The sequence below is a fragment of the Gallus gallus genome, chromosome Z (genome assembly GCF_016699485.2).
Source record: "Gallus gallus isolate bGalGal1 chromosome Z, bGalGal1.mat.broiler.GRCg7b, whole genome shotgun sequence".
Classification (NCBI taxonomy): Eukaryota; Metazoa; Chordata; class Aves; order Galliformes; family Phasianidae; genus Gallus; species Gallus gallus.
Window position 1 is genome coordinate 24,045,341 of NC_052572.1, and position 12,695 is coordinate 24,058,035.

A 12,695-nucleotide genomic window follows, 5' to 3' on the forward strand; every position below is an offset into this window, starting at 1 on the left:
TCTCAATTCAGTTGCTCTGAAGCAAGGTTGGACAGGATCTTGTTATTCTCAAAGGCTTCCTTTTGGCTTACAGCCGTGGTTAGAGACAGTGAAGGCTCTCAAAGCTACTGCATGCACACATGCTTCTTTAGAGAAAAGATGAAAGAGAAGACTCAGAGTCCACAACTGAACTTAGATGAGCTTGGTAGTCAGTAACTAAGCTGCCAATTCCTAATTCAGGAACCAAGTGAGCAGACTGCAAAACACACACTAAAACGTTCACATTCTTGCCCACTCCCTTCTAAAACTAAACACAAGAAATGAGTTAGTTGCTCTCCAAGTCACTGTAAATGCTTTTCACAGCTCACAATTCTCCTTCTAACTTCCCTTGCAAAGGAGCACCCCTTTAAAGAGAGGAGCACTGCTCACCATGCCTAACCAACCAAAGGCAGGCTAACATTCAAGCTAATAAGCCAAGCCACGCTTCTGGCTTAGGTTGACCTCACTGTACCACCTTCAAGCTGCATTACAAAAACAATCAGCCTGGATTCAAAGCACTGGAAATACAGAAAACAGCCACTAAGCCATGCTCAGAAGTAGCACGAAATGACAGCAGTTTAACAAAGCTGAATCCCCTAGCAGAGAAGTTTCCAGTTAAACAAAGCAATTCGTGCACTGCAAATTTAGATCCCCCTTAACTATATTTTTAAAAACTGTATCTTGTAGCCTTTGTATTGTGACACTGTCAGTCTAAGAACAGATCAGATTCAGATATGTGCGTTAAGAAATCAGAATAATTTTCTTCGACATGATTGCAAAATATTCTCCTATTTGATTGTTCTATTTTAATACTACAATGATGGTCATCACACCCACATGAGGATTAACACTATTCAAGCCATCAAGCCATGCACTGTATTCAGTTTGTATTCAGCCAGTGTGTTTTACCAGTAGCTTTTTCAAATAAAAATGTTAGCTACCTCAGGTAAAAAGAATATATCTGATGTAGCACAGATTGGTGACTTGGCAATTGTGACTCAGAACAGTTAAAAAATAAAATGCACATGGTTTCAGATTAAGAAACTGAGTCTACATGCAAAGAATTGTGGATTGAATTAATCGTCTTAAAATAATTAAATGGTGATGCTAAAAAATAAGTATTAAAACAGTTACTCACTAAGCTTGTGAGCCTCAGCTTCCGCATTGGCAACACTAACTTCTTTCTGTATTTCACTTTTGTCGAGCATATTTGGAACCCCTGCTATCTAACATTAGGAAAAAAAAAGATTTGATTATGCTTGTAAGCGTGTTGGGAGATGAGGGATAAAAACCCTCAATGGGACACTAGGATTTGAATATGTATCTGTTGAATAGGCAATACAAATATCACAGTACACATAACATTAGTTTTTCCCTGTGATTTTCTCCCAGAAATTCAATTCCACCAGTGCTGTTACTTGTTAGTCGTTCAGTTTTATCTTGTGTTGAATTTGAGTTTTAAAGATTAATTATAACAAGCATTACTGGGGCTTTCATGCCACATCTCAAATTTTTTTCTGGTTTCTTAGTAAATACTTAAAAGTGCATCGTGCTCTTAGGAGCAAATGCAACTACTTTGGTATTGATTAGTACATTAGTTATTCTAAAACCTTGGTGACACTCTTAAGTGATGCTGAAAGCAGAGTAGGGCAATTTCCCTCTGGTTTATGCCAGCTTAAAAAAAAAAAAAATCAAAAAATAAAACTGACGCACAGTAACCATTCTACTCAATTACCTGCATTTTCTGTTCTTTAGAATCACACAATTGCAATAGGTACCAAGAGGAATTTTGTGGCAGAACTTCAAGTAGGCTCAGAGCAGGACGGTTCAAACCTGCCATCAGTGCCACTTCATCTTGCCGGTCAATAGCCTCATTCACTTGGACTAAAGCTATGTGAACTGAAATGAAAACAATGCTTATAAAACAGCAAATACATACTTTTTTTGGGGAAAAAAAAAAAAAAAAAAAAGCCCATGGCTGTCAGCATCTCATTTCTAATAAAGGACAGCTACAGTGGCAGTCTCCAGCAGGGGATTATATATTTGAAGATGAATCCTTCAAAAAAAAAAAAAAAAAAGCTTCTGGCTCTGCATGAGCCCATGTGGGAGCAATTTAACCACAGCTAACTAATGGGTTATGAATGTATTTCAGGCCTATATAGAAGAGGGGGTCAAAATTTACAGTAATCTGCACACGGAAGGAACTCAAACGTGAAGAAACAAAGCAGGCAAAAATGATTAGATTCTGAACTGAGGAATCCTTGTAGCAATATTCGCAAAGAAACAGACATTAGCCCCCAGATGATTAGTAGAGAAGAAGCAGCAAGAAAAACCTATTATAGACAGACAATATATTTTGTGTGTTTGTGGCTTCCACAGAAATACTGTTTGTTCCTGTGGGTTCAAGTCACGTTCAGCTGTGACCTGGTAGACCATGCACACTTTTGTAAGGATCCTGAATGGCTTACTGTTGATCTTATTGATATTGCCTTGAATCTCAGCTTGTGTCAGCAGCTCTTCATAAACATCTCTCTCCTCGTCAGAGATTGTGCCGTTCTAAGAAAACAAAATTGTTAGTCATCAACAAAAATTTTGTGGGGGAACAGCCATTAGCAGGAGTCATTAAAACCGCGTCAGCTGAAATGTTTGCTGAATGCACTTGTGAAGGAATTTGGTAACCACATGTATCTGCATACTGTGATATGTGGCTGCAAAATCTTTAAAGTGTTTTCTGCGAAGTACCCATATAAATACAGCACATTTTGCTGCAGACGAGAACGTTAGCTGTCAAGTGAAAACAAAGCAAATACATTCACATTAAAGAGCTGTGGAAGAGATTATATTTTACGTACAAAAAGGCATCACTTCTCTGTTTTTTAAACAGAAAATCTTTTTTTTTTTTCCTTAAGTGATAGAGGAAAAAGATTTTTTTTTATTTTTAGATTTTCAGGGTTTAATCCTTTGGTCAAAGCTGAGCTATGTCAAAATTCATACTAACCATATTCTTCTAAAATTGCCTGCCTGCTTGTTAGGTCACCATTACTTATCCTAGTTCATTTCTTTTTTAATTTTTAAAATTAAATTTTAAAAATAATTTAGCTTACTTCTCAAAGGATAACACAGCACAAAAAGCAACAAGAAGGAATATATATACTGTGAGGTCCAATAAAATACCACTACCTTAAGTCTTGCACTTGATTGTTTTCTCCTTTTAGCATCAAAGAGCTCATTCTGGTAGTCCTGTGCAAGTTCTTCATCCACATTTAGCAACATTGCGTTTGGGTTCCTCAGAGTTGCAATGGTTTGCTCAGCTATTCCCTTCTCAATAGCTTCGTTAATTGCTATCACTGCAGCATGCACTAGAATTAGAAGTATAAACCAAGATTTTAGGAAGCAATTAAAACATTAAAATCATTCCTTGACCCCAGTCTTCTTTTTAAAAGGAAAAAGCAGATAACATGCTGTTGGCAACAGAAATACAAATTCCTTCATTAATGGTGTGAAATGATTATTTAACAGGAATTCACTTAGCTTTTGTAGCAAGACAATGCAATAACTCCATTAAGTACAGAAGTAGCAGTAAAACCATCCAAGAACAGTGTGTATATATGACCATGAGATTAACTGCAGCTTGTCCAACTTTGTCCAGCTCCAGCCCATTCAGTCAGCTGCCGCATGTAAGTTCTGTTCCTTCAGCTCAGTCCCAGGACAGACACTCACATTGCCACGGACACTTTCAGAGTACCAGGTTGGAAATCTTCTGCATCACACAATCCTCATATTCATTTAGTATTTATACTATGTTCTAATTTATTTGAAATGATGGTTTAATATGTGTAAGACAATTTGCATATTTCCCTTCAAACATTCCACTTATAATGCTTCCCCTAGGCAGCAACAACAAATGTACTCTATTTGCTCAAAGGCAGCTTTGCTAACACTCTGACTGCTGCCTGTTCCAAGTTTTCCTCTCCCAACTAGGGGTTGCTATTTTGCTGACAGAATAAACAAGAGTAGAGTTTTGTTATTCAAATTCCATGTCATTTGGAAGGCAATTACATGCAGCAATAGAAAGTGTTTTCAGTCACTTAGTTCCCTTAGTTAAAGTTCCTTTCTGTCTGTACAGCAACACTTAAGTGATGAGTAGATATGATACTTGGGGACATGGTCTAGCCGTGGACTTGTTAAGTGGATGGCTGGACTTCATGATCTTCAAAGTATTCTCCAACATCTAAATGATTATATGACTACTCAAAAGTACTGTTCAAAAATAATTGTTATTGAAAGGTTTTATGCAGGAAAAAGAAAATTCAAACAGTAAAATCTGTGACCTAGAAAATATAGCTAAGAGTCCCCAGGCAGGGCACAACCCTACATGCCATGTCTAGAACTGTCCAAGGTTAAACTTCTCCTTTCCTAACCGGAGATCTTCATGAGCAACTGGGGAAGACAGTGTCACTAACATAATGGCTCCCTACTCCTACAACCTGCAAATCTGCACGACAGCAAGCTTCAAATGGAAAAATGTTCCCCAAGTGTTAGAAAGTTGCTCTAAAAGAGTTTTCTCCAGCTCAAGTCAGTACAACATTCTCTTCTAATGATAAGCAGCTGGCATGGAGGAGATGCAGAGAGCCACACTGATTTCTTTGACTTTCAGCTCTATAAAAGCCATGATCTGCCTGAAGGGGCACAGTGAAGATGCGTAAGCCCTGCATCTGCATCTAAAAATACATAGAAAGGATGTAATCTCTTACAGTATTGTTTAAGAGGTCCCTCTGACGTAAGTGGAGCCAGCAACAAGTGGACAACAGATAGTGTCAAGATTAGGAAAGCTGTGAACTTGTGCTGGTGGATGTTGTGAACCAAGAGAAATAATGAGAAACGTGACTGGACTTGCAAGAGCAGTCTGGAGGTACAAAATACGGTTGTTTAGAAAAAAAAAAGTCAGTTTTGAGTGCACTTAAGTTTACTCTTTGGACAATGATCTGTACTATTGCTGACAGCATAGCAAAAGTCATCAGTAGTTGTTTCAGTTCCTATTTCTCCTTTTGCTCACTCCATTTCAGAAGCAGGGTGATAGCCTTCCTGTAGCAGGATCTCCACATCAATCCTCACTGACGTGTGAGGGTTCCCACAGCAGATATTTCCTGTTCTGGGCACAGCACATTACTGACAGTACACTCCCTGCCTAAAGAGACAGAACCAGCATCAGGAAACCCTGATTTTCTATAAAGGGCTGGAAACTCTTCCAAAGTTAAAGGAAACTATATACACGCTATAAAAAGCTTTCAGAGAAGGAAGTTGCAGTCCTTTCATCATCAGGGAAGGAAGGAAGCTTACTGGGAAAAAGTGTTTTGTCATCACTAAATCTCTGAAAGTTTGCTAAAAAAAAGCAGAAAAACAAGCCTTACTTCTAAAGAGAGTATTTTAAGATCTGGCTTTGCATAAGTGTACACAGCACTCAGCTGCAGCAAGCTGCAAAATACGTGACAAGGTGAATCAACACAAGGAAGCACGCTTTAAGTTAATATCTGGAAACTTTAGCACACTAAATCACAAATGTATTTGTTTCAATTATTTTGCTTTGTAAAGTTTAGGAAAGCTGCACTGCTACTTAATTATAACACAGGGTGTTCTGTCATTGCTTTGTTTTTCCTCCACTCAGTGTGCTCCTTTTTTGTATTGATACTTTTCAATTTCACTAAATATGCTGCCTTGAGTAGCCTGTTGTACCTTTTCTGGTGCAGAGTCACCCACAGAGCTCACTTCCTCACTCTAGAGAAGCACTAGCTACCAAAAAAATAAACACATACAAAAGAGGGAAAGAAGCCTTTGTTTCTGATAGCGCTACCTAAAATGCAATAGTCATACATAAAAATATTTTCTGTTCAGAAATGCAGACGGACAAATAGCAAAAGATCTTGTAACAGTTACACAACGTGATGGTCAAGGAAAACTTGACTGTATTTCTAATTACTTATCAAGAGATGATGGTCAAGATAGGTGGCCAGGATAGATGAATTAAAACAGTATTTTGTTGGCATTCTTTCAGTTTATTCAGTAGAAAACAGAACCAAAACAAGAGTTTACTTACATGCAGCTTCATCAACTGATAATTCACTGGCCAGAATCCCACCAATTTTACTAAAAGATGGCATCTGTATGCCATACTTCTCAAGCTCCTTACTCATGTTGCTAATTTCTTCCTCTGTTCAGGTACAAAAGAAAAGAAATCGTTAGAACAAAATCTGAACAAGTCCATTGTGAATCACCATACCTACAAATACTGGTGCAATTTTATTTTATTGAAAGCAGATGTGATCGTGGATCCTTAGCAGCTTTTGTCCCTCTGTTTTGAAAAAGATCTAGGATACGAGAAGTATTCTATACAAATTCACTCCCTTCTGCCCTTCAAAAACAGACATTTATTAAAAATAGCAACCTCCCATGTATTTAATTAGGAGCTACTCTGTACAACCTTTAGGGAGGAGAAAGACCGTAATGGAAAATAAGTACAACGTTGGCAGATTTACTGCATGGAGGAGTTACGCAGTACATGATTAGATAAGCAGTTTATTACCTGTGAAGTCTACTTTTCCCAGTAGGTCCTGAATTTGTGGCGCTAATCCTAGCTTGAACAGATATAAACTACAAAGAAAAAAACAAGCATTAGAAGACATTGGTGTGCTCATTTTCTATTCGAGTGCATTTCCTAGAATAACTGCCACTGTGAAGGTTGTCCTTCAACGTTTATCTTTCATGGAGGGATACAGAACAGATTTCTTTTTGCTGTATTTTATGTATAATAGATATTTTTACTTGAAGTTTCAAAGAAGGATCTGTAAGACATACTGTCATTTTGTCTCAGATCACAGAGGAAGTGTGAACAAGTAATTGCTTTCCACTAGGAGTTTCTAAAGAAGTTCAAGAGTTAACATGGTCAAGAATCAGATATGAACGTACTTTAGCATAACTCATTACTTTGAGTCTATAGTTCTTTCTATTTAAATTCTTATATTCTTATAATTAGTAGCCGAAGGCACATGATTCACTGGCAGCCGTCTTACTAAGTGTATGGGAATACGTACTTAGCCCCTCTCAAGTGTATTTGTGTCATTAGCCAATTTGCTTTGGCAGAATGAAGTAAGCTCACTGTGAAAGTGCTCTTCAGGAACTTGTATTTCTGATTCAACATAGTATGAAAAAACAACAGCTGTACTTTTAATACTTAGAGCTGAGGTGTTATCTGAAAAACAGCTGAGTAAATTACATATTTTCCACAGTATCCTCCAAATACTAGGCAGAAATTTATTCAACAAGGACTGGGATTTCTTTTATCAGTGAAACTCAATGAATAAAATAAAGCTCTGTGAACAGGGACAAACTATCAACAGGAAGACTTTAAAGAAGACTGAAATAATGTGTTCCTTCGACAGGATCATTTTGGATCTCTTATTCAAATTACTTCATCCCCATCTTCATACATTGCAGATGTGCACAGTGGTTTGGCATTTGTTTCCTGAAGGGGACATTTCCCTTTTGTTTCCATTTTTAACTTCTATTTTGTCTAGTAGGAAATTGCAGGATGAGATTTCAAATCCAGTATTTGTAGTTGCCATAATTATTTCAGGCCACAAAGGATCAGCATTTCATCTCCCATGCTACTGCTCCTCTGTGCTGCCACAACCTGGATGGATACAGCAGCACATCTCATACTGACACAGTTTTGAGCGCTGCAGTTCCTCAAATCATTGTCACTGCCATTTTCACCTTTCAAAATAGTCTTAAAGACAAGCAGGATTACTTCCAGCAGGATTAAAAAAAGGTACATGACTACAGTAATGAACCAGGTCCTTTCTTTACCTCAGATGCCAATCTCTTCTTGCAGGCTTATAAAGAAATTTTACTGAAGGCTGAAGGCAGGGTTGGAACCTTGGTTGAAGTGCTGGAGATCATGCAGATGCACCAGCAGTAGTGGAAATCAGCATGGGGCTGTGCCAGCATTTTGGGGGTAAGCTTGTTAGGGAGATGCAGAGAAAAAATGAGTGGTACAAACACAAGAGACTCGTGTTTTGGTTGTTCAATGCTTCCAGGAGGATGCTGGGCCATGTGCGTTACACTACTGTGCTTGGATAAGATTATTAACCACCAGGTGGTGCTGAAAATTTGCTTGCAAGGAGTTCTGCAGGGAACACAAGGACAATTCTGCTCTACATTAAGGTCTAAGTTCACTCAAAACAGCTTGCATAATGCTTTTGTACATACAGTGTGATCCTTGGGGAACCCGTATAAAATCCAAGTGGGGGGCTTGGGTTGAGAAGGCTGCATAGGAGGCAATGGAAGGAGGGGGGATAGAGCTCCTCTTCCATCAAACTTATGCAGAGCTGTAGTTTTGATTAACCAGAGATTCCTCAATCTTGTTAAAGCTTAGTTCATGTTTGCCATGCTGCAACAAACAAATCTGAAAATAACTTATTTTTTAATAAGGTATTATTATAAGCATATGCTTGTTATTCTATCTCTTCCTAGGAAAACATACTTTTCAAACTGCCCAGCCTCAGAACTAGTTTGCCCAGAAGGTAGCAGCGATTTTCTTGTAAGGATAATTTGAAAAATATGTATTTTAGGGAGCAGGGGAGACAGAAGAGTCAAAATCCGAATCATCACTACTTAGGAACAAGAATCATCATTAGCATGTATGTTTAACTGATGGATGTCTTTTACTCACTTAAACCAGGACCAAATCCTAACCAGCTTTCTTAAGAGAAATGGTGCAAGAAATGAGACTAATGCTTTTGTATTTTCAAGGCTGATTTAAGCATTTAAGTATCAACATGAAAAAGTAAGAGGGTAACAGTACTTAGCAGGCATCTAGAAATTGCTTGCTAAGTCACTCCTGGACAGATCAGGGCTGCTTCTGACAGAGCAAGTTGTTCCACATGCTCTAAGGGCAATGGTCTTCATTTCAGGCTTGAAGCAGAACACATCCCCAAAATATTTAAACAGTTTTGCTTAGAGTCATTTCCTGTCTCCAGGCCCTCCATCTGCTCAAAGATCAGTGAAACCCAAATAACTGAAGACTCTCATATGAAATATTAACATTTTATTCCATTACACAGAGTAAAATCTTTTTCACTCTAATTAAAGAGGCAATTCTAAGCACTTATGCATACTGGTCTTTTCAGGAAATTAACTTAGGAAAAAATCTTAACTGGAGATGGTTTTGGTTTTTTCACATATGAGACTAAGACAAAATATCCTAGCTGTGTTAAACTCCTGTAGCTTCATTGGGAAACTCAAGCTTCCTGCGTTGGGGTAATAACTTGGCAACAGCTAAGCAAGAATAGAAAGTAGGCCAGCCGCTCACCTCCCAGACAAAGTGCTTAACTTTTCTAGGTTACAAGCCTTTGAAATTTGAGCATGTGCTCCAAGATGTATTAGAATTTAGCACTTAAGCCCTGTGGTGATTCTTCATATAGTGATCCCATTTGTATGCAACAGATGGTAAGGGAAAATCCTTGCGTGCCATTTCTGCTTCTAGGTGCTGTGTGGCCAGACCCAAGAACTCTTCTAGAGTTAGTGACTCCCGTGCTGGCTCCCTGCCGAGGATGCTCCAACAGACCCAGGGAGCAGAGTGGGACAGAGGCAGGTGCTTGGCATAGAGCTGGGGGCAGGCAACAGCAAGGCAGTTGGAAAGGAAACAGAGCTGGATTCCTGCAGCTCAGTGCTCCAGACACCAGCCCAACAGCAAATGCTGCTAGCCAAGCAGTCCTTCGGTACTGCCACCTCCCAGGCTGTTTTCAGCACAGATTGTCTGTAATTCAATACTAATACTGAAGTTTGAGTTGAGAGATGGTTACAACATGCATTCTAGGAACAGGTCTGTAAGTAAACAAAGCTCAGCAGTTGTTTCTTTGATTCCTACACCCTGTCATGGCAAAGCATCATAAGCAAAGCATTGCTGGTCTGTTCCCCTTCAGTGTAATATGTCATGTATGTTACAGAAATCTATTTCTAAAATAATAGCTCAGAAGCAAGAAATTACAGCTTTGTGCTGATATGCAGTGAGGAAAAATAATTCAAACAAGACCAACTTGGAAGGGAACTCAAACAACATGGGCTGGCCCTGATACTAGCATAAATCCTGGGACAGGTCAAGCTAGGGAACAGAAACTCATACCAGAGGCCAATCCATTGCAGAATTCAATTTAAGAAGCAATAAGTTATCGCAATTGCAAAAATTAGGGAGACCTTATGAGATGCCAAGGGGCCGCCTAGTTGTTCATGCAACATTCAAACCCACAGTTGATGAAGGCTTTGCTCTGCAAGCACACACCTATTGGAAAAGCTCACAGTGCTCTCTCGCCTTGTGCAAAACATCTGAGCCAGCCATGACACCAACAGGGGGAATGCAGCACAACCTCCCACCTTGGTGGTGAGCCTTACAAGCCCACATTTCTGCTGTAGGAAATCACTTCAGGCTTGCACAAGACATTTGCTGGCAGAAGAGCCAGACCTGTGAGGCAAGAGCTGCCTCACACAGTCCTGAACAGTTAGCATTACAGCAGTCACAGCAATTTCCAGCGGCAACACTTGTCAGAGCTAACAAAAATCATACAGCAGCTACTGAGTCCAAAGTGCTAGCACTTGGGAGAAATAGATGAACTTTGGTGGCTTGATGTATTTATTAGCAGAAAGTACATACAAGAGTGCAGGAGCATGCACATAATTTCAAGGATTAGACTGTAAAAAAATTTAATAGCAGCATGCTCAGAGTGGTTCCTGACCTATACCCATGGGAAAGCTGATGTGCCTTTGAGTGCCATTAGGAAAAACAGTGAGGTTTTGGATACAAGTTACATACTAGGCTTGTGGAGGTGTAGTTAAAGTAATGAAAGGGTCTTCATGCTCAGGAAATGAGCTGGGAGAGCCATGGGAGGGAGGAGCTGCCTGCCCACACCTCTGTAACTCACAGCAGGGGTGGCGTGAGGCAGATGTTCAGTGCTTTCAGTATGAAACATCACAAAGAATTCCTTGCAGCAGGACAAAAAAAAAAAAAAAAAAAAAGACTTGAGCTCTACTTCACTGATGAGACTAAAACCCTCCAAGACTTCACATTTGAAACTGAATTGCTCAGAATTCCAAAAGCTTAGAAAACATTAAATTTCATATGAATGACTTCATAGCACAGTTCTTATTTGTTCTGTTTTGGGGCTAGAAGGATGCCAGTTCATTTTCACTCTGCTCAGCATCTCTGTCCCACAGTTATACTAATATTTTGCTAAGGTTTTTAAATTCGTTGGCGTGTCATTTCAAAATAGATTCTTAAACAGAAACCATTTTGTGAAGGTTATACAGATTGAGCAGGATATTTGCATAAAATTCAGTAGTACTTCATTTTTGTTTTGGAAATCACTTGCCTGAGTTTTCCTTTCACCACTGAAGTTAAGTCAATGAACTTGTAAATTCAGACAGATTGTGACATACTGGTTACACTAATGCTGTTCAAGACTTAGACTTAAATTAGTCACTCTAGCTTTTACTTCCATCAGCAATTACCTTAAAGCATGAATGCAATATATCATCCTAGGTATGTTTTTCCTATCGTAGACGTCTGTAGTCTCTGGATAAAAAATCTAAAAAAAAAGAAGAAAAAACCAAAACAACCAAAGAATACACAGTTAGAATGAAAGAAAGATAACTGGGCAGAAGAATAGCTAAAACAGGCTCCCTGCAGATCACTACCTTGGAATCATAGAAATTCAACTGCTATTTCTATACACTTATGAATAAAATCTCTTCTCATGCTATTTTAGCTTTATCCACAGTTTTCATACAAAAGAATCTAATAGAACTTGCAAGCTTAATATTAAAATGGAAAGCAAGGAAGATAAGCAGACAGAATTTCAGCAAGACAGTTAGAAAAGGCTCTTTGGCAAAAGCTCAGGACATTGGATTTTTCCTCCTTCAGACACCCAAAGCTTAGGACACAGTTATTTACTAGGTGGTATTGGTTCACTTTTGCAAGACTAAAAAATTCAAAAACATCCAAACAACAGCACCCCCAGCACCAACAACAGAAAAAATAAGTTCAGATGAAGGAGTGTAAAACAATTTAGCCAAGAAGTCACACTGTGAGTTCCAGTTCTGGTTCTACTATTGATTTGTTCCCGGCCTTAGTCCCAGTCACAAACCATGGCTCCTCTGTGAAAACAAAAGGAAAGCTGTGGCTATTCATGTGAGCTGGCAATGTGCCGCAGCTCAGGACTGGCAAGTGCCATGGGCAGCAGAGCAAGACTGAGCTGGCCAGGAGCATGGTGCCCTCCGCATCACCTGCACACTGTGGCTTTAGGAGGGAGACATGGGAAACCTTCTGGCCACAGTGCTCCTCTGCAACAGAAACAAAGCCTTTTGAAGGAGAGGGAATCAGCCAGCTGAAGAGGGGACTCGGGCTTGCAAACAAAGCTAAAACACAGTTGACCTAGGAGAGGCATCTCCCCCTCAGTCTTCATCATGCCTCTGAGGGCAGTCAAAGGAGCTCCTTTCTGTTTACAGGCTCTCACGCAGGGAGCTGGCCCCTCTCTGCAGTCCTCAGGCAGCCATCTGAGCCCAGCCCAGCACAGTGTGGGGTAGCCCCACGCTGAGCACCCTGGGGCTGCTCTTCAGGCCTGCAGGTA

At 39.6% G+C, this 12,695-nt stretch overlaps 1 protein-coding gene across 8 annotated transcripts in view; it reads right to left on the reverse strand.

Annotated features, from left to right (window-relative positions):
* Nucleotides 1–12,695, reverse strand: part of IQGAP2 (IQ motif containing GTPase activating protein 2) — a 116,118-nt gene that overhangs the window by 42,178 nt on the left and 61,245 nt on the right. For 2 of the 8 annotated variants that reach the window (XM_015277324.4, XM_015277320.4), the window contains exons 5-11: nucleotides 11,578–11,654; nucleotides 6,599–6,666; nucleotides 6,113–6,226; nucleotides 3,196–3,377; nucleotides 2,487–2,574; nucleotides 1,754–1,917; nucleotides 1,157–1,244 (exon numbers count right to left, since the gene is read on the reverse strand). In XM_015277324.4, the coding sequence (XP_015132810.1) occupies nucleotides 1,157–1,244; nucleotides 1,754–1,917; nucleotides 2,487–2,574; nucleotides 3,196–3,377; nucleotides 6,113–6,226; nucleotides 6,599–6,666; nucleotides 11,578–11,654 (781 nt within the window). 8 annotated transcript variants of the gene reach the window in all.